Genomic DNA, 20,368 nt, shown 5'->3' on the forward strand with positions numbered 1-20,368 from the left:
TCAAGGGCTCTACCCAGAGTTACTTCTGATCATTGGCCAATAATGATTGGTAAGTCTGATATTGGTGGTAGTGGGCCCTCTCCCTTCAGGTTTGAAAATATGTGGTTGTGGTTCCTTGTGATGATTGAGAGAGAGAGAGAGAGAGAAATAGAGGTACGGATGATAGAAAGGAGAGGCAAAAACTCAGTACTGGTAGCCGCTAGTTTTCTATTTATATTAAACTTTATAAAGAGGCAAAAATACAAGTATGCCCCTGGCGGCATATCCTAGAATAAGAACAATAAGAAAAGAAGGGAAGAAAGTAAACTGAAACTGTCCCACTAACATCAATTACAAGGAACACTCAAGCCTTATAACACTCCTCCTCAAGTTGGGCTGAAGATGTCTATCATGCCCAGCTTGTCACGTAGCTCATTGTGCTGCGAACACGGAAGTCCTTTTGTGAGGACATCAGCAAGTTGTTCCTTGGTGTTGACATAAGGGATACAAATTTCCCTTTTTTCCAGTTTCTCTCTTATGAAGTGCTTATCCACCTCAATATGCTTAGTCCTCTCATGTAGGACCGGGTTGCTGGCGATGTTATTGCAGCCTTGTTGTCACAGTAAAGAGACATAGGATTATGAATGGCAACCCCAAGCTCACCTAGGAGGTTCTTTAGCCAAAGGACTTCAGCCACCCCATGAGCCATTGCTCTATACTCAGCTTCAACACTTGATCTTGCTACCACACTTTGCTTCTTGCTCTTCCAGGTCACCAGATTTCCTCCCACAAAAGTGCAATACCCACTAGTGGACTTTCTATCATCCACTATTCCTGCCCAATCAGCATCTGTAAAGACTTCCACCTTCAGGTGATTGTGTTTACTGAATAGTAGGCCTGTTCCTGGATGTTTTTTCAGGTATCTAAGGACTCTCTCTGCTGCCTCCATGTGTGGCTTCTTAGGAGAGTGCATAAACTGGCTCAGAACTCCAACTGAATAGACAATATCTGGACGGATCATGGATAGATAAATCAGCTTTCCCACTAACCTTTGGTACTGTTTTACATCTTTCAGAGGTTCACCAATACAGTCACCTAGCTTGTGGTCCGCATCCATAGGAGTGTCTGCTGGCCTTGCACCTAACTTACCTGTATCCCGTAATAGATCAAGGGTGTATTTCCTTTGAGAGACAAAGATACCCCTTTTTGAACGGGCAACTTCGATCCCAAGGAAATACCTTAGGAGTCCTAGATCTTTCACTTCAAATTTGGAAGCAAGGAATTGTTTCAATTTCTGTATCTCTGAACTCCAACTCCCTGTAATGATGATATCGTCTACATACACTATCAATACGGCAACCTGCTCCTGACATCTCTTCACAAAAAGTGTATGATCAGACTGGCACTGTTGGAGCCCCATCTCTTGAACTGCCATGTGAAACTTACTGAACTAGGCTCTGGGAGACTGTTTTAAGCCATAGAGAGACTTCTGTAGCTTGCACACCTTGTTTTCACTTCCCTTGGCGGAGAATCCAGGAGGTTGAACCATGTATACCTCTTCTTCCAAGTCACCATTCAGGAAGGCATTCTTGATGTCCAGTTGATGCAATTCCCAATCAAAATTAGCCACCGGGGCAAAAGTCTCATCATAGTCAACTCCGTATACCTGTGTGTACCCTTTGGCTACTAGTCTTGCTTTGTACCTTTCAACTGTTCCATCTGCCTTGTGCTTAACTGTGAACACCCATCTGCACCCCACGGGTTCTTTCCCCTCTGGAGGATCCACCAATTCCCAAGTCTGATTTTTGTGGAGGGCATCCATCTCCTCCTTCATGGCATCTATCCACTCAAGGAATTTTAAGGCTTTTGCAGCATTCTTGGGAACAGGGATGCAGTCAACTGCCGATAGGAAGGCTCGGTACAAGGGAGAGATGTGGTCATAGGAAACACAATGGGTAATGGGGTGTTTGGTAGTGCACGACCTGACTCCCTTTCGTTGAGCAATAGGGATGTCTAGGTCGTCCACAATGGGAGAAGGGTTAGGGGTTGGACTTACCTTCTGGGATTCTGATGATGTCAGTTGCTCAGTGTTTGACTGCTCCACATTTCTACCACACTGCTGATCTCTCCGACGAGTACGCTGGAAGACACGGAAGGGAGTGAGGTCCGGAATAGAAGGAAGGGACACATGAACCTGCTTCTCCTCTTCCACACTACGGCTCTCCCCTGAGGAGGAGGGAAGAATGGCTCAGACTCAAAGAAAGACACATCCATAGACACAAAATATTTACGACTGACTGGATCAAAACACTGATACCCCTTTTGAGAGGATGGGTACCCCAGGAAGACACAAGGAATGGACTGAGGGTCTAACTTACCTTTGGATGGAGACAAATCGTGGACAAAGGCCCGACAACCAAAGACTCTCATGGGGATGGAAAATAAAGGAGACTAAGAGTACAGTAACTGATGAGGGGCCATGTAATTTAATACTCTGGAGGGCATGCGGTTGATGACATACGCAGCTGTAAGTATAGCATCCACCCAAAACCTCTTTGGGACATTCATGTGGAACATCGTCCCGTGGGCTATCTCAAGGAGGTGTCTGTTTTTTCTTTCTGCAACCCCATTTTGCTATGGTGTTCTGGCGCATGAGCTTCTATGAATAGACCCATGGGAGGCGAAGAACTCATTTAGTTCCCCATGGAAGTATTCCTTCGCATTATCGGATTAGAAGATCTGTATTTCAACATGGAACTGTGTAAACACCATCCTCTGGAAGTCTTGCACTATCTTTGGAACCTCATCTCTGCTACGCATAGGGATTACCCATGTATAGCGAGAGTAATCATCAATCAATGTAATAAAATATCGATATCCACCCTCAGAGGTTACATTTGTAGGCCCCCATACATCAGAATACACAATATGAAAAGGAACATTTGATCTCTTATTGCTGGAATGAAAGGTTGTTCTACATTGTTTACTCAACTGACACGTTTGACACATGAAATCTGACACTGAACACGACTTAAATAAAAGTGGAAACAAACATTTTATTACTTCAAAAGAAACATGACCTAAACGACTGTGCCACAACAAAATTTGACTCTTATTTGATTGACTATGTGACTCTGAGGATGACACAGAAAAACTAGCTTTGTTGTCGAGAATGTAGAGACCGTCCACCAGGCTTCCTCTACCAATCGTCCTCCCAGAAGTTAGGTCCTGAAAGACACATGAATCAGAAAAAAAGGTTACACTACAGTTTAAAGAACTTGTAATGCTACTAATGGAAAGCAAATTTATGGGAAGTTGAGGGACATGCAATACACAATTCAGGTTAAGGCCATGGGGAAGGGATATCGATCCTTGACCTGCAATGGAAGAGAAGGAACCATCGGCAAGTCTCACTCTATCCCATCCTGACAAAAGGCTATAAGAATGGAATAGGTTAGGCTTACCAGTCATGTGATTTGAGGCCCCTGAGTCAATAATCCAAGGGGAATCTGTGGGAGTGACATGGAATGCAGAAGCCACATTACCTGAAGTAGATGCAAAGGAGGTAGAGGGAGTACCAGTGACTGAGCTATCCAATTGCCGCAATGCCCTACCATAAGATTCCAGATGCTCTTTGAATGAATTCATTATATCCTCCTTGGGGTCAAGTTTATTAGGAGAGTCCCAGATACTACCAGCAACCTGAGTATCTTGGGTTGCCACATGTGCTGCACTAGTTCTTTTCACGTGACCTTTACCCTGTTCTTGATTCTTTGCTACCCACTTGGGTTTCCCGTGGATGTCCCAACAGGTGTCACGTGTATGTCGTGACTTTCTACAATGGGTACAAAAGAGTTTATCTTTGTCATCTGCCTTCTTAGGATCACCTTTCTTCCCTGTTGGGCTGTTATTCACCGCAGCCAAGGCAACTTGTTGCTCCCCCTTGGCTGTAACTATCACACTCCGCTTGCTTTCTTCAGATTGGACAAGGGAGTATACTTCATGCATTGTAGGCAATTCTTTGCTTCCTAGAATCTATACCCTTAATGGTTCATATACAGGGTTCAGCCCTAACAAGAAAGCAAACACCCATTGCTGAGAGATCAGCTTCCTGTAGGCCTTAGCATCATCATCGTGCTTCCACTCTATGGCTTGGTAATGGTCCAACTCCTTCCATATGGAGGTAAGAGCCGAATAATACGAGGACAAGCTACGGTTTCCCTGTTTATAGGTAGAGGACTCAACTTGTAGTTGGTAAATCTTGGCATAATGCTTTTGCTCAGAATAGGTACTTCTGGCCTGTTCCCAGATCTCACTGGTGGTGTATGCCCACATAAAATTCTTCTTCACATCAGGTTCCATTGCTGTAAGGAGCCAAGACATCACCATATTGTTTTCTTGGTCTCACCTATCTTGTTCAGTTGTATCACCCTTAGGTTCTTTCACCCTTCCATTGATGTAACCGGCCTTACCCCTTGCTGTTACATAGAGTTTTACACTCTTAGCCCACTTCAGGTAGTTCAGACCATTCAAGAGGGTGATTGGCATGGGAAAGACCATGGTTTCACCTCCCATACCTGCTGTGTTGCGGATTGAGGTGTTCCCTAGTGAGGTCAGTTCCTGACTTGCCATTGAAAATTACAACCAACCAGTCCAAATGCCACCTAACAGCACAGCCGCCACAACTGGAATGTGGCAACTCAGGGTTTACTCCTAGGATGTGAGCAACAAGCTATTCAATACTGCTGAGAGCACAAGAACTACTGTTGAGAATGAGAATCAATCACTACAACGTCCAAACAGAACAATAAGGAGTCCAGTCATCGGTTCAGCACCACCAATACAGACATTACTGTCAGTCCGAATGTGGTTCCCCCACTCTAACCAACCAATTATTCAAACTAGTAATCATATAATCAAGGCCTAAGCCCTACGCACCATTGGATAAAGAATACTGAGATAAACTGAAACAAAACCACACCTGTTCAACACTAGATCAGAACCTGCTAGGGTTTCACTGCACCATCAACACCCTTCTTCGATTAGGGTTTCAGCAGACCAGCACCATCCCACGGCCAGACACAACTAGGGTTTTCAGTAACTGTCGCATGGAGCCACTAGGGTTTCAGCAGAAGTACAGCCGCAGGACTGACTAGGGTTTCTGCAAGCACAGTTGCCAGAAGTTCCGCTCTGATACCATGTGGTTCCTTGTGATGATTGAGAGAGAGAGAGAGAGGTACGAATGATAGAAAGGAGAGGCAAAAACTCAGTATTGGCAGCCGCCGGTTTTCTATTTATATTAAACTTTATAAAGAGGCAAAGATACAAGTATGCCCCTGGCGGCATATCCTAGAATAAGAACAATAAGAAAAGAAGGAAAGAAAGTAAATTGAAACTGTCCACTAACATCAATTACAAGGAACATTCAAGCCTTACAACAGTGGCTACTTCACCCGGACTTCAAAGACAAAGTGAAAACTTGGTGGAATGAAAGTAACTCGAAAGTCAATTGGGAAGGGATGAAATTCTATTGGAAGCTAAAAGAGCTCAAGGTCAAAATTAAGGAATGGAATTCTCTCCACTTTGGTTGGCTAGAAGAGAAGAAGCAGCAGTTGATAAGTAAGATAGAGGAGTTAGATGCTAAGGAAGAAAGAGGATGTTTTGGGGACCAGGATAAAGAAATGAGGTGGGAGTTAAAAAAGAGCCTGGAGGACATAATCTTCAAAGAAGAAGTAAGTTGGAGACAGAAATCTAGACACAAATGGGTGAAGGAAGGAGATAGGAATACAAAATTTTTCCATGCAATAGCCAATGGCAGAAGAAAGAAAAACACCATATCTAAGCTGGTTGCTGATGGGACAGTTTTAACACAACAGCAAGAGATTGTCGGGGCTTTTGTGGAACACTTTAAATCCATCTTCAGAAAGCCTCTACAGAAGAGATCAAGGATTGAAGGGTTGGATTGGCCTAAGCTCCCTAATGAGTTGATGTTGTGGCTGGAAAGAGAGTTTGACTTGGAAGAAATCAGGGAAGCCATTTTCTCTATGGATAGATCCAAAGCCCTGGGCCCTGATGGCTTCACGATGGCCTTTTATCAAGATTGTTGGGAGATAATTAAGGCTGACATTCAAGCAATGTTCTTGGAATTCTTTGAAAGAGGTGTGATAAACCCAGGCCTGAATTCTACTTTTATTGCTTTAATACCGAAGAAGGTTGGGGCTTCTCATCCTAAAGAGTTCAGACTCATCAGTTTGGTTAACAGCCTCTACAAGATCATTGCTAAGGTGTTATCCAGAAGAATTAGAGAGGTGCTCCCCTCATTCATCTCTCATAACCAAGGTGCCTTCATGACGAATAGACAAATTGTGGACCAAATCTTAATTGCAAATGAGAGTGTGGAAAACTACAGAAGTAGAGGTGAGAAGGGGCTACTGTGTAAGTTGGACTTGGAGAAGGCATATGATCTGGTTGATTGGTCTCTGTTGTTGGAAGTGCTAGAGTCTTGTGGTTTTGGGCAGAGGTGGTGCAAGTGGATTAAAGGGTGCATTAGGACTTGCCATTATTCTGTGTTAGTAAATGGCAAGGTGGTGGATCACTTTCCAGCTGTGCGGGGTATTAGGCAAGGGGACCCTCTCTCCCCTTTTCTCTTTACCCTAATTGCTGAAGTGCTAGGGAGGCTTATTGAGAGGGCAAACTCCAGAAATCTGATAAGTGGTTGGAGAGTGGGGAGGGATAGGGTTCCGGTCACTCACCTACAATTTTGTAGATGACACAATTCTGTTTTGTGATGGAGAGGAGATTAGCTGGGTGTGCAATATGAAGATGGTGATTAGGGTGTTTGAATAAATGACCAACCTCAAGGTAAATCTGGGTAAGAGCTGTGTGATTGGTATTAATATGAGTGAGGGAGAGGTGGAAGAAAGGGCTCGAGTGTTAGGTTATGAGATAGCTCATTGGCCACTGAAGTACTTAGGGCTTCCTATGGGAGACAACCCCAGAAAAGGGAGCTTTTGGAAACTGGTGATTGACAACTTCACTAAAAGGCTAGCTTCCTAGAAGAAGAACTACTTGTCTCTGGGGGGCAGGATAACACTGATTAAGTCAACTTTGGCAAACCTTCCGGTATATTTCTTGTCGGTGTCCAGAATCCCAGAAGGAGTTTGTAGGGAGTTGGAAAAATTAATGAGGGACTTTTTATGGGAACCTGGGGAGGAGAGAAAGGACCATAGTGTTAGGTGGGATCTAGTTACAAGACCTAAAAGTGAAGGGGGACTGGGGTTGGGAAATCTGCAGAAGAAGAATGAAGCTCTTTTAGGGAAATGGTTATGGAGATGGTCCAATGAAAAAGAAAATTTGTGGGCTAAAATAATCCTAAATATTCATGGGCAAGAGGCAGATGGTTGGGATCTGGGACTATCATCTAGGGTTTCAAGAGCCTCCCCTTGGAAGTCGATTCATGTTGTCCTACAGTCTTTTCTTCCATTTATCAGGTATGATCTTGGTTCTGGTTTGTCTGTACTTTTTTGGGAACACACTTGGGTGGGGGATTTTCCCTTGAAAGAGCAGTTTCCTTCTTTGTTTGTTTTGTCTAGGTTTAAAAATGAACCAATAGCAACATTTGCTACCTTTGTCTAATTCCACTACCGGTTGGAACTTGGGTCTCAAAAGGGCTCTTAGAGATTCTGAGTTGGAACCCATTTCGAATCTGCTTAAAATCTTGGATGAGGTAGTTCTTGAACCTTCCATTGTGGACTCCAGGGTGTGGTCTCTTGTTCCCTCGGGTATCTTCTCCTGCTCCTCCTTCTTCAAAGCATTGACACAGTCTAGTCCGGTACTTGGGCCTCCTTTTCTAGTCTGGGAAGTTTGGGGTAGCCCCATCCCTCCTAGGGTAGGTGCTTTTTGCTGGGAAGCAATCCTAGAAAAATGTAACACTTGTGACCTACTTCAAAAGAAAAGGCCTAATTGGTGTTTATCCCCACACTAGTGCATCTTATGTAAGAAGAATGGTGAAAGCTGCTATCACTTGCTTGTCTCTTGCCCTTTTGTTTCAAATATTTGGTGTTGGTTCTTTTCTTTATTTGGCTGTAGGTGGCCCTCCCCTTCAAGTGTGCAAAGCTTGTTCAGCTCCACTTCAGTGAGGGGCCTAAAGAAGAGAGGTAAAATTTTGTGGAGATGCACTAGAGCTGCTGTTTGCTGGACGGTCTGGGAAGAAAGAAATCAAAGCTTGTTTCATGAAAAAGAGAAAAGCAGGGAAGCCCTCATAGAACTTGTATATGTGAGGGTGGCCTATTGGGTCAAGTCTTTGAAGCTTTTTGAAGCCTATTAATAGGAGACATCATTAGAAACTAGGAAGAAGTGGCTCGGTCAGCTCCTATGTCTAGTGATATCAGACCTGTTTGGACTCCACCAGACTTGGGTTTCATCAAATTGAATTTTGATAGTAGTGAAGGAAATCCAGGCTCTTCAGGCATAGGTGGTATTTTCAGGAACGAAGAAGGGCGAATTATTGCTATGTTCTCAGGACCTATAGGCTGGGGGGATTCTCTTTTAATAAAAGTGCTGTTATTGATAAAAAAAATACCCAATATATAGAAGTGGTAGAATCAGAAATGTTGCCAAAAAAAATGGTAGAATCAAACACTGGTACTCGTAGGAGAAGTTTGCCTATCCAAGTATCCATTATCTTGAACCAGAATTTTCCCAAATCTTTTTTAAATATAAATTGGACATCCATATTTTTTAATCATTAAAAATAAATTAGGAGGCTGTCATTTACAAATTATGTTCCTATTTTTCTCTTCTGTACTCATCTTTGTACTTGGTTTTCTGATACAATGAAACACTACATGATCCAAGACTGGTAAGGACGACTGGGTTTAAAACAAAGAATCTTGGCCAACTTCAGGTATGTAGGGGAGAGGTGCAAAGTCAATTGGGGAATAGAACTGAGTTACTTAGGGATTGGGAAACAGTGATTTAAGGTACTGATCTTTGGTAAATTTTGAAAGAAAGAAATGGAAGGATCTATGAGCAGAAATGACAACTGGTAAATGTCATTAAAGGAAAATGTTGCATGCCTTGTTCTCTTTTGGGCCTCTTACCTAGAGGAATCTAGAGGTCTGAATTTTAGAAATTTCTGTAATGATTGCAATTGAGTCATTTTTAAGGGCCCTAGGGGATAGAGTTTTGGGTACTTCAATTTAGACCTGTTCATGGGCCGGACTCAGGCTTGGCTTTTGTCAAAATTCTAATGGGCCCGGCCTGAAGCCCAAGCCCGAGACTGTAAAATTGGGCCTGAAGCCTGGCCCGTGAACATGTCTACATTAATTGTAAACTTGTAAATGAGCTTAGTACATAGCCATGCTCTTGTATAGTGAGGTATGCATAGCCAGTATTTGTATAAATGTCTTCTCCAGCCCCTTGCATGGTTGTCTTATCTAATACAAAGTTTATTTATAAAAAAATAGTAAATCTGTCCAAACCACATAAAAGGAGTGTGGATAGGAATAAATTCTTTAGGGTTTTATGGGGTCTAATAGAGGGGGAACTGTTATTCTAGAGGGTTATGTATGGGTAGGAAAGCATGTAGGGTTAAGGAAAACATTAAAAGGTGCTAGTTACTTGTGTACTGGAGATATTTAGTCCAAATTCTGGTATTCAATTAGTCTTCAAGCACCCAAACAAAAGAAATAAATTCCTTTGGGATTTGGAAAAAAAGAAAGATGTAAAATACTGTAAACACTTGACTAATGACATGACTGTGATAACTTTAAGCAATGCGAAACAAGATTTAATGAAGCGTTCCTCATGACCGAATCCCACACAAAATAATTTTTTGGGTATTAACAATTAATTTTATTAAAATACAAAACAAGACATACAAGCCTTAGATACAACATTCAAGGGCATAATCACTACTATCTCTCCCCATAAAATTTGTATTACAATTGAGCCCCAAAAAGTTGATTTTTAGTTACCCTTTGTTTGTCTAAGGTACTATGTGCTGACCTTTGTACGAATTGAATTTTCACTTATAAATGCCTAATTAGCCATATGATCTTGAAATCATTTCTTTAGGAGCATAGCCTCATTCACAATTCAGCGGCCAACAAATCACCACCTTCGAATCACCTTTTGTGATGAGTTTACTCAAATTCATTTCATTTATTCTCTGTAGTCATTGAATAACCACTGTAAGTAATGTTCTTACTGATTCTCTCTCACCAATTGGACCCTAAAACATTTCATTTCTATAGGATCATAGTGCTCATTCACAATTCAGCAGCCAACCAACCACTATACCTTTGAAATTTGAATCACCTGAGAGCCAAGGCAATATGGCACAGAGGTCTGAAACAGAGAAGTTGGAGAAGATGAAAGGTCACTGATTGGAGGTTGGAGACAATTAAGGGAGTGGTAAGGGAAGTTTAGTAATTTTGAAGGTTATTAAGTTGGATCAGGTGGAGGGTGGTCTATCCTCAATGGCAGAGGAGTTGGGGGCAGCTCATTTAATTAGGAATGATTTCGATGTGTCTTCAGTTCCAAGTTTTCAAGGGGGTAACATTGGTAATTTCGAGTTTCTGACGTTTTGCCATTTGAGAGATGTGGCAGAGCAGGTATATTGGTCAATAAAAAGGGACCTTTTTTGATAAATTGTTGAGTTTTATTAAAAAAGAGAAGGGATTACATCGAGATTTACAATACAATCCATCCCAATTGGGATGCAAGGTGTGATCCTAACCTACAACAACCTAAATTACAACTGAGCCAAAAAGAGTTCAGACTTATGCATCCCCAGCTTCACAAAGTAATCTGACATCTCATTTGCTGACCGTCTTTCCCATTGAACACAAACTGTCATATCTCTAACCAGCCATTTGAACTTTTTCATAGATTCCTTGTACTTCCAAATCACTGTTTCTGGTTCATTCAACCACCCTACTATCAATTTAGAGTCACCTTCAATGAGCAGTCTGTCGAAATTTAGCTGTCTAGCAATCTGTACTCCTTGCAAGACTGCTTGGAACTCTGCAAAAAATGAGTCCCCTATTCAAACTGGGCCTGAGAAAGCAGCAACAATATGTCCTTCATTATTCCCAAAAACTCCTATACCAGTTGGACCTGGGTTCATCAATAAAAAGGGACATTTGAATGAATTGGTTGTTTATAAAGTTAGGGATCCGTTGAGAGCTAGAAGTGAAAAGTCTCTCAAGGTTTCAAATGGTGGATTGAGTGGGGATCACTTTGTTAAGTCGAAAGCGGCATGCTCAGCCAATCGATGGAGAGCATTAAGGGTTTGGAGAGGGAGTGGCTAAGTGGTGAGGAGGAAGAATGCATTTGGATGATCACCAAGTATGGCAACACTGGAGAGAGGAACAATGCTTCTAAGATTGGAGATTCATCTTGTAGCAACAAAAGTAGAGCACTAAGAAATAGTGGATTCTGATGAAAGAGATAACATGCAAGAAGGGCCATGAGATGCTCATTGGCAGGTTCTTGGCTGCTAATTTGTGGTAGAGAATTTGATTCATGCTCTCCCTTATCCTTCCTGAATCTGTGGGGGGGGGAGGTAGTCATATAGTAATGTATGTTCTCAAGGGGTCCGGGATGCTAGGATTGAAGATTTTGGCAGCAAGTTGTTGTGACGGACCATTTAATAGAAGTTTTCATTGGAAAGGTTGGAGTTGATTTGGGTAGAAGGAGGTTGGAGATTGCTATTGCAGGTTCAGCCGAAGAGTCGGTGACGGAAGTGAAGAGGTCTAGAGGAGTGAATAAATCCCATCTTGCCAGACATCATTGCACAAAATCAAGGAGCCTTTGTGAGTGGAAGATGGATTACAGACCAAATCCTCATTGCTAATGAGAGTGTGGAGAGTTTTAAGAAGGATAAAAAGAAGGGGATGGTGTGTAAGTTGGACCTGGAAAAGGCTTACAATTTGGTGGACTGGGAGAGGAAGGTTATGACTAAATTTGGGTTTGGGGTTAGATGGTGTAAATGGATCATGGGTTAGCTAACACATCTGACAAAGTATTTGCTGATCTCCCCACCCACTATACAGTGACCAACATATTCCTTGTCAACCAACTAAATTTCTTCATTTCATTCTTGTAATGCCACAACCTCTTCAGGATTTTTCAACCAACCCACCACCACTTTGGAATCCTCCTCGATTATTAGGTGTTGTACCCCTAGCTGGTTTGCAAATTGCACCCCTTGTACAACAGCTAAAAGTTCTGCCCTGATGGAGTCCCCAATTCCCAAGGGACCTGAGTAGAGCAACAAAATCTCTCCCTTCTCATTTCTCAAAGCACCCCCCATTCCGGATAATCCTGGATTACCCATGCTACTTCTATCAAAGTTCAACTTTAGTGAGCCTTCGGATGGAGGAGACCAGCTTGTAATTGATTTGTCCTTTAGAGATGAACACCTCGCTACTGCTGACCAATTTCTCCAAAGGTCATTAAAGGAGAATTGATGAAAGATTTCCAAGGTCTTCAGCCAAGGTATTGCCCTATTTAACACACAGTCTTTCAAATCCTGACTGCTCCTTTCCTTTTCTTGAAAAATTCTAATATTCCTTTCTTCCCAAAGAGTCCAAATCAAGGTAGCACGAGCACATATCCACATAATTCTCCCTATTATTGTAGGCCAATAAAAGGTAGAATGGTTGAAGAGCATGTGAACTTCTACTGGTAGACTCCAACTACCCCTAAACAACAAAAGTAGCCAAGCCCAAAGGTCTTTAGAAAAGGGACAAGATATTAATAGGTGGTAACAATCCTCACCGTGAGCTTTACAGAGGATACACTAATTAGGAGAAAATACAAAGGAAAGGTCTTCTCTTTTGTAGGTTATCTTGAGTGTTTACTTTCCCATGGAATACTTCCCAACAAAACGCCATAATTTTGGGGGGAACTGGCCTGCACCAAATTTCTTTTGACGGAAAGGGTTGGTGAGTAGAAGGTTGAGAGATGGACTTGAAGAAAGAAGCACAAGTGAAGGTTCCATTGGGTCTAGGAGTCCAAATCCTCTTATCGGAACTGCCACTATTCAGTGCTAGTAAATGGGACAGTGGTAGATTTCTTTCTAGCCATTAGAGGTATAAGACAAGGAGACCCCCTTTCTCCCTTCTTGTTCATTTTGATTGCTAATGTTTTGGGGAGGTTGATACACAGGGTCGATTCTAGGGGTCTTATCAGAGGATGGAAGGTTGGAAGGGAGGAAACACCCCTTACCCATTTGCAGTTTGCTGATGACACAATTCTATTCTCTGAAGGAGGTAATGTGGGTTTTATCAGGAACATGAAGTTGGTGATACAAGTTTTTGAGCAAATGTCAAATTTGAAGGTGAACTTTGGGAAAAGTTGTGTAGTGGGTGTGAATTTGGAAGAGGGAGAGATTAGGGAGAGTGCAGAAGTGCTTGGGTGTGAAGTTTCGGAATGGCCTTTAAATTACCTTGGGTTGCCTTTAGGTGATAACCCTAAGAGAGAGAGCTTTTGGAACCTGGTGGTGGAAAGATTTGGAAGAGACTTGTATCTTGGAAAAAGAATTACCCCTCTCTTGGTGGAAGGATTACACTGATTTAGGCCATGCCAGCAAACTTACCCATCTACTTCATGTCAGTATTTAAAGTCCCAATGAAGGTGTCTAGTAGGTTGGAGAGGATGATGAGAGACTTCCTTTGGGAGCCAGGAGAGGAGAAGAGGGATCATAGAGTTAGATGGGAGGTGGTGACCAGGAGTAAAAACTGTGGTGGTTTGGGGCTCAGGAACATTAGAAAAAGAAATATGGCTCTTTTGGGGAAGTGGTTGTGGAGATTTCCTTTGGAGCAGGATAAGTTGTGGGCTAGGATAGTGGCAAGCATACATGGGCTGGAGCAAAATGGATGGGATGCTAGAATCAGATCTAGAACCACAAGTACCTCTCCTCGGAAAGCAATTCATGATCTGCTACCAGTTTTCCCCCCTTATATCAGGTATGACTTGAATTCAGGTAACTCCATAAAATTTTGGGAACAGATTTGGGTGGGGACTGTACCTTTAAAAGATCAGTTTCCTCCTTCTTATGCTCTTTCGGACCTTAAGAATGAGCCAGTTTCTTCCTTCATCACCCCTTCCTCTTCCAATTCTGGGCCTGGGTGGAACCTGGGTCTGAGAAGGGCTGTTAGGGACTCAGACCTCGGCAGTATCTCGAGCCTCCTTGATCCCCATGATAATGTCTTCTTAGACCCCTCAAACATGGACTCTAGAATTTGGACCCCTACCCCAACTGGCTCTTTTTCTTGTGCTTCCTTCTTTAAAGTTTTAAGCTAGTTCACTGATCTTGTTACCCCCCCTTTCCCCATTAAGGAGGTTTGGTGCAGACCAATTCCTCCCAGGGTTGGTAGTTTTTGTTGGGAAGCCTATCTGAAAAGAATTAACACTGGTGATTTGCTCCAAAAAAAGAGACCCAATACTTGCTTGTCTCCTCATTGGTGTGTTCTCTGCAAAGCGGAGGGGGAAACTGGTTTCCACTTACTGGTATCTTGCCAATATGCAAAGTCTGTTTGGGAGTGGGCCTTTTCTCTCTTTGGATGTAGCTGGAATTCCCCATCAAACATGCAAAGTCTATTTTCCCCTTCTTATTTCAGGTGGAGAGTGATAAGAGGAAAGATTATGTGGAGGGGACTGAGGGCTGCAGTATGTTGGTCACTATGGGAAGAACGAAACTCTAGGATCTTTTCAGAAGTCGAGAGGGGGGCTGATGAACTGAGGGCCACAATTCATATTAGGGCCGTACAGTGGCTGAAATCCTTAGTTCTATTTACAGATTACACAGTAGATGACATGCTGAGGAAGTGGGGAGAAATTGCATACTGTTCACAGAGCAAATCAGCAATGAGTGTGCCTTGGACCCCCCCACTTGCTGGATTCCTAAAATCGAATTTTGATGGCAGTAGTAGAGGGAACCCTGGACAGTCAGGGTTGGAGGTGTTTTCAGGGATGAGAATGGGGTCATTTCTGCATTATACTCAGGCCCAATTGGAGTGAGGAACTCCCTTAGAACTGAGATTTATGCAGTTATGGAAGGGATCCAAAAAGCCAAGGAGATGAATATCAGAAAAATCATAATTGAAGGGGACTCGGAGGTGGTAATAGGGTGGCTGAATAAAGATCACAGTAGCCTATGGAATTACAGTAATGAGAGGAAAAGGTTTAAGTGGCTGGTGAGGGAGATGGAAGTGAAGATGAGGTGGGTTCACAGATCGGCTAATTCCTTGGCTGATGGATTAGCTAAACAAGGGGTAGAAAGGGACTCAATGTTTTGGGCCAATTTGTAAACTGCTGTTTCCATTTCCTTTTCTTTTCTTAAGTGCTCAAGACAAGAGTGCTTGTCTTCTTCTTTGTAATCATCTTTTTCCTGATTTAATGAAGTTGCTAATGAATGCGTTATTGATAAAAAAAAGGAGGCTTTGTTAGGGTTGGTCCCAGTAATAAATAGAAAGTATTTAAGAGAAGAGGGGTTAATGTGAGAGCCACGACCAATAAGAATTTTATTGGGGTTTTCCGTAATGACCAAATTGGGTCCAAACAACTTCCTTTAGGAGGGGAGTTGGAGAGGAGTGGAGTTGTAGAGGAAAAGGAGGGAGAGTGCAAAGAGTTGGGGCTAAATTTGGAGCAAGAGGAGATGAACCGGGTAGCAGAATCCTTAGGTTGCTCTATTTCTAGCTGGCCCTCGACCTACTTGGGAATGCCATTAGGTGATAGTCCAAGGGAAGGTAGATTTTGGAATCTGGTTGTAGAAAGGTGCACAAAGAAGTTGGTAGCTTTGAAGAGAAACTACATCTCTCTTGGGGGGTCGTATTACTTTAACAAAGGCTGCTCTATCAAGTCCTCCAGTTTACTTCCTCTCGATCTTTAGAATGCCCCCAAAGCCCAAAGAGAGGTTCTAGACATAGAGAAAATTATGAGGGATTTCTTGTGGGAACCTGGGGAAGGATGGAAGGATCATGTGGTAAGGTGGGAACAAGTTTGCAGGAGGAAGGAGCAAGGGGATTTGGGTTTAGGCAATTTAAGGAACAAAAACACAACTTTGTTGGGAAAATGGTTGTGGAGGTGGCCTCTGGAGAGGGAAAGACTTTGGCACAAAGTTGTGAGAAGTGTTCATGTGGCAGTAGGTAATGGTTGGGATGCTGGTGTATCTCGGCAGGCTACGCTGAACTCCCCTTAGAAGGCTATTCATAGTATTCTTCCTCTCTTCTTGAGCCTGATCAGGTATGGTGCTTGTATTGGAGACAAGGTTTTGTTTTGGGAGGACATTTGGGTTAGTAACTTGACCCTCAAGGACCTGGTTCCTTCTTTGTATGCCCTCTCGTGTTTTAAAAATGATCCAATTCAGAAGTTTGCATCCTTTTCTTCTTCCTCCGGTCTTAACTGGAAGTTGGGCTTTAGAAGAAACTTGAGAGATTTTGATTTCTTTTCCTGTGCCTCCTTTTTCTTTTGTGTTCAACTCGTAATCCTCAGTCGTTTTATAGCAAGGAGGCTTGATCCAAGCCTATCCCCCCCAAAAGTGGGAGTCCCCTGTTGGGAAGTATCTCTTGGATCTCCCCTAAATGGTGTATCCTTTGCAAATCAAATAAGGAAAGTTGTTTCCATTTACTAATCTCTTGCCCTCTTGTTGTAGGCCTCTAGGAGAGGCTTTTTGATCTCTCTGGGTGCAGGTGGGTAGAGCCAAGGCAGTTTGGTAATCTTTTTGACCCAACAACTTTCAGGTTGCCAAAGAAAAGAGGTAGAGTCTTGTGGAGGTGTGCAAGAGCTGCTTTGGAGGAAAGGAATGCCAGAATTTTTAATGAAAAGGAGAGGGATGGGAATGGTCTGTGGGAAAGCATTTTAAATAGGGCCATAAGTTGGGCAAAGATATTGGACCTTTTTCATCCTTTCTCCTTTGATGGCATGTAGAGGAATTGGGAGCAAATTGCCAAAAGTTCTGCTGTTAGAATCAAGCCTATGGTGGAGTGGAAAGCTCCTGAAGAAGGGGTTATTAAATTAAATTTCGATGGCAGCAGCCTAGGTAATCCAGAGCTGTCTGGAATTGGGGGAGTGTTCAGAAATGCTGAGGGCCAGATCTTAGCTTTATATTTTGGTCCTATAGGTATGGGAGATTCAGCCAATGCGGAAGTTCAAGCAGTTCTCAAAGGAGCAGAGATTGCTAAGGAGATGGCATTGGAACACTTATCATTGAAGGCAACTCGAAACTGGTTGTTGGGTGGTTAAAAGAGCCAGAAGTGGCAGCATGGTCCTACAGAGGGGCTTTGAGAAGGTTCAGATGGTTAACACCAAATATGTCAGTCCAAATTCAATGGGAAAGATCGGCAAATGGGTTGACTTTAGCCAAACAAGGGGTACATAGGAATCAGTTTTGTTGGGTTCATTTGTAAGCTTTATGATATAGTTTAGAGGCGGCATCTTGCGCCTCTTTGTGGGGAATTTGTAATATGTATCCTTTGTGCTGATTAATAACAAAGTATAAATGATAATATATAAGAGAATGTAGTAACATAATGATGTAACAGTATGAATGACCTTGTATCTTTAAAAAAAATGAATGACCTTGTAATAAGGTGCCCACCTTGTCATTTTAGTCGCCTGGGCAGGCACCTTATCACCTAGGCAAGCACTTAGTTGCCTAGATGGGCGCCTAGTTGCAATAAACAAGGTATTTAGGCGAGGTGCCCAGCCAAGGATGCCTAGTCACCTAGTCGACACCTAGGTTGGTGCCTAGGTGACACCTTGACAACTATATTAACACTTATTCAGATTTATTTTCTGACCAGCCACCATCTCATAGCATTCCAGGACTGCTCTTAACCTTAGGACTTGATCAACCGCAACATCCAAGAATTATCAAGATGTCGTTAGCAAATTGCAAGTGTGAAATAGAAAGCTCTCCTCTTCCAACTATGAAACCTTCTAATAACCCCATCCACTCTTATTATCATTCTACTCAAAATTTCTGCCACCAAGACAGAGCAAAGGAGAGAGTGGATCTCCTTGTCCTCTAGAAACTTGAAAGAATTTTTTTGAGACCCCACTGACCAACATTGAGAATGAAGTTGAAGATACACAAACAAAGATCCAACTTCTCCATTTGGCCGCACACAACATGGTTATATGCCTTCACAGTGTCAACCATCAAGTTAGCAAGTGTGCTTCCTCTCCCATTCCTAATTCTTGCATCCACACATTCACTTGCTATTAACATCACATCAAGGATTTGTCTTCCTTCCTCAAAAGTGATTTGAGTAGGTCCTACAGCCTCATGCAAAACAGATCTTGATCTTCTTGATAGGACTTTCACAATGATATTATATGGACTATTTATTAAGCTTATTGGCCTAAAGTCTCTCACTCTGGAAGCACCCTCCAACTTAGGAATAAGTGCAATGAAAGTAGCATATGCACTCTTCTCAATCTCCTCCTTCCAAAAATCCTTAAACATTTCCATTATATCTTTCTTGACAATACCCCGGCATGACTTAAACAATACGATATTAAAGCCATCCGGCCCGTTGGCAAGCAGTGACTGGATTTCAGATTAGAAAAAAACAAAGGTAGCTGACTGGACTGTACCACCTACTAGAATTCTTAAATTCAACTTTGATGGGTGTTGTTATGGAAATCCAAGTTGTCAAGTGTAGGGGGAGTTGTAAAGGACCATTGTGGCAACATACTTTTCAGCTTTCCAGGCCCAATTGGTCATGGTAACTCTTGCCAGGTGGAAGTGTTGACTTTGATTCAAGGTTTGAAGCTGATGGGGTTGCAGGGACTGAAAGTTGTGGAAGTGAAGGGATACTGTCAAACAATCATATACTGGATGAAAACCCAAAAACCAATTTCTTGGGAATTTAGGCTGATGATGAGACAGGCATGCCATCCGGGCTCCACATTGAACATCTCATTCAAATGGGTTCCTAGAAGTGCTAAAAGTTAGCATATTCTTTGGCAAAAGCTAGGGTGGGAAGGGATCAGTTAGAATATGTAATTTGTAATACATATATATATTGTCTTCTGTTCTGCTTTCCTCAGACTTTTTTGTGGGAGTTGAAATGTCCTCTGGGTCTGCTGCTCACTTTGGTGTCCGGTGGATTGTTAATGAAATATATTAGTTATTTATCAAAAAAAAAATCAAAGACAAAGTCAATCAGCTTATTGTATGCCTACATGAAATAATTTATGCTAAAATCCTAACATTCAATATCTGCAATAAACTTTGTAAGTGTGTCATTTGTTATTATTTTATTGATGTCAATTTGATTTCTTATTCCTGTCTAATGCCAACCAAACTTCAAACATGTCCTTGTTCAAATTATGTGTTTACTGTCAAGATTTCTTCAACTGGTTGGGTTATTGTTTGTACAGTCAGTTTTTAATTATCCTGTAAAATTTTTCATTTTGTTATTGAAGTTGAACTTGGGAACCCAGATGCTTCCCTTGATGATCCTTGCTCAGAAGGCTTGTATATTGAAGATGACCGTGGAAAGGACAAAGCTGTTGAAGCAAGTGGAAGAAAGAGATATATGATAATATCCCAACAAGAAAATATTGGAACACCTTCTTTACATGGTATAGAGTAACTAAATTCCTTGATCACGTTATTTTGTATAATTTTCTTATAGAGGTTGGAAATCCCATCAATAGTGTCACAATTTATTATTTTCTTTATTTCCTTTTTCACTAAGTTTTTCTTAGATTGCTTTACATATAAAAGCTACAGTTTGAGTGTTGATAATGTGTACATGACCAAAATTTTCTTCTTCTTATTGGTTAAAGCCCATTGAGATCTGGGATAGTAAAATATATTGAGAGGAGGTTCATAAATAGATCCTAAATTACCTGATTTTTAAAGGATTTTTGGAGTTTCTGTATGGAGTGTTGACGCCTGGAAATCAGCTCTAGCAATTCAGTATTCTGAAGAAGCTATAGACACCAAGCACTCATCAAGAATGATACTTGAGATCTTGCCTCAATTTCTTCAAATACTTTGGTGGTTGGAAGTAAGTCACGGTTTGTTGCATAGGGCTTCAAACAAGAGTTTGGGGTAGATTATGAAGAAACATTTGCTCTTGTTGCTTAAATGACCATAGTGTGTTTTTCTCTTGCCATCTCTACAATTTGAAAGTGACCATCTTTTAGATGGATGTCAAATGCTTTTCTTCATGGAAATTTGAAAGAGAGTCCATACAAAGTATGCACTTAGTTATTCTACCAGAAAGTCAATGGTCTGCAAATTGAAATCACATTATGGAGTGAAACAAGCACCCGTTTCCTGGTTTGAACAATTTTGACAAGTTATCCTTGATTCAGGATATGTGTAGCACCAACATGATAATTCTTTATTTATCCACTGAAG

The 20,368-nt window shown here is 41.9% G+C and overlaps 1 protein-coding gene across 7 annotated transcripts in view; it reads left to right on the forward strand.

Moving 5' to 3' along the window:
* LOC104593487 (DNA-binding bromodomain-containing protein) overlaps nt 1-20,368 on the forward strand; it is a 74,396-nt gene that overhangs the window by 14,358 nt on the left and 39,670 nt on the right. For 4 of the 7 annotated variants that reach the window (XM_010253358.3, XM_088890993.1, XM_010253357.3 and 1 more), the window contains exon 5: nt 19,423-19,581. In XM_010253358.3, the coding sequence (XP_010251660.1) occupies nt 19,423-19,581 (159 nt within the window). The remainder of the gene's footprint in view (nt 1-19,422; nt 19,582-20,368) is intronic. The other 3 variants (XM_088890994.1, XM_010253360.3, XM_088890995.1) reach the window with 1 other exon arrangement.

The sequence above is a fragment of the Nelumbo nucifera genome, chromosome 7 (genome assembly GCF_055504915.1).
Source record: "Nelumbo nucifera cultivar China Antique chromosome 7, China Antique-T2T, whole genome shotgun sequence".
Classification (NCBI taxonomy): Eukaryota; Viridiplantae; Streptophyta; class Magnoliopsida; order Proteales; family Nelumbonaceae; genus Nelumbo; species Nelumbo nucifera.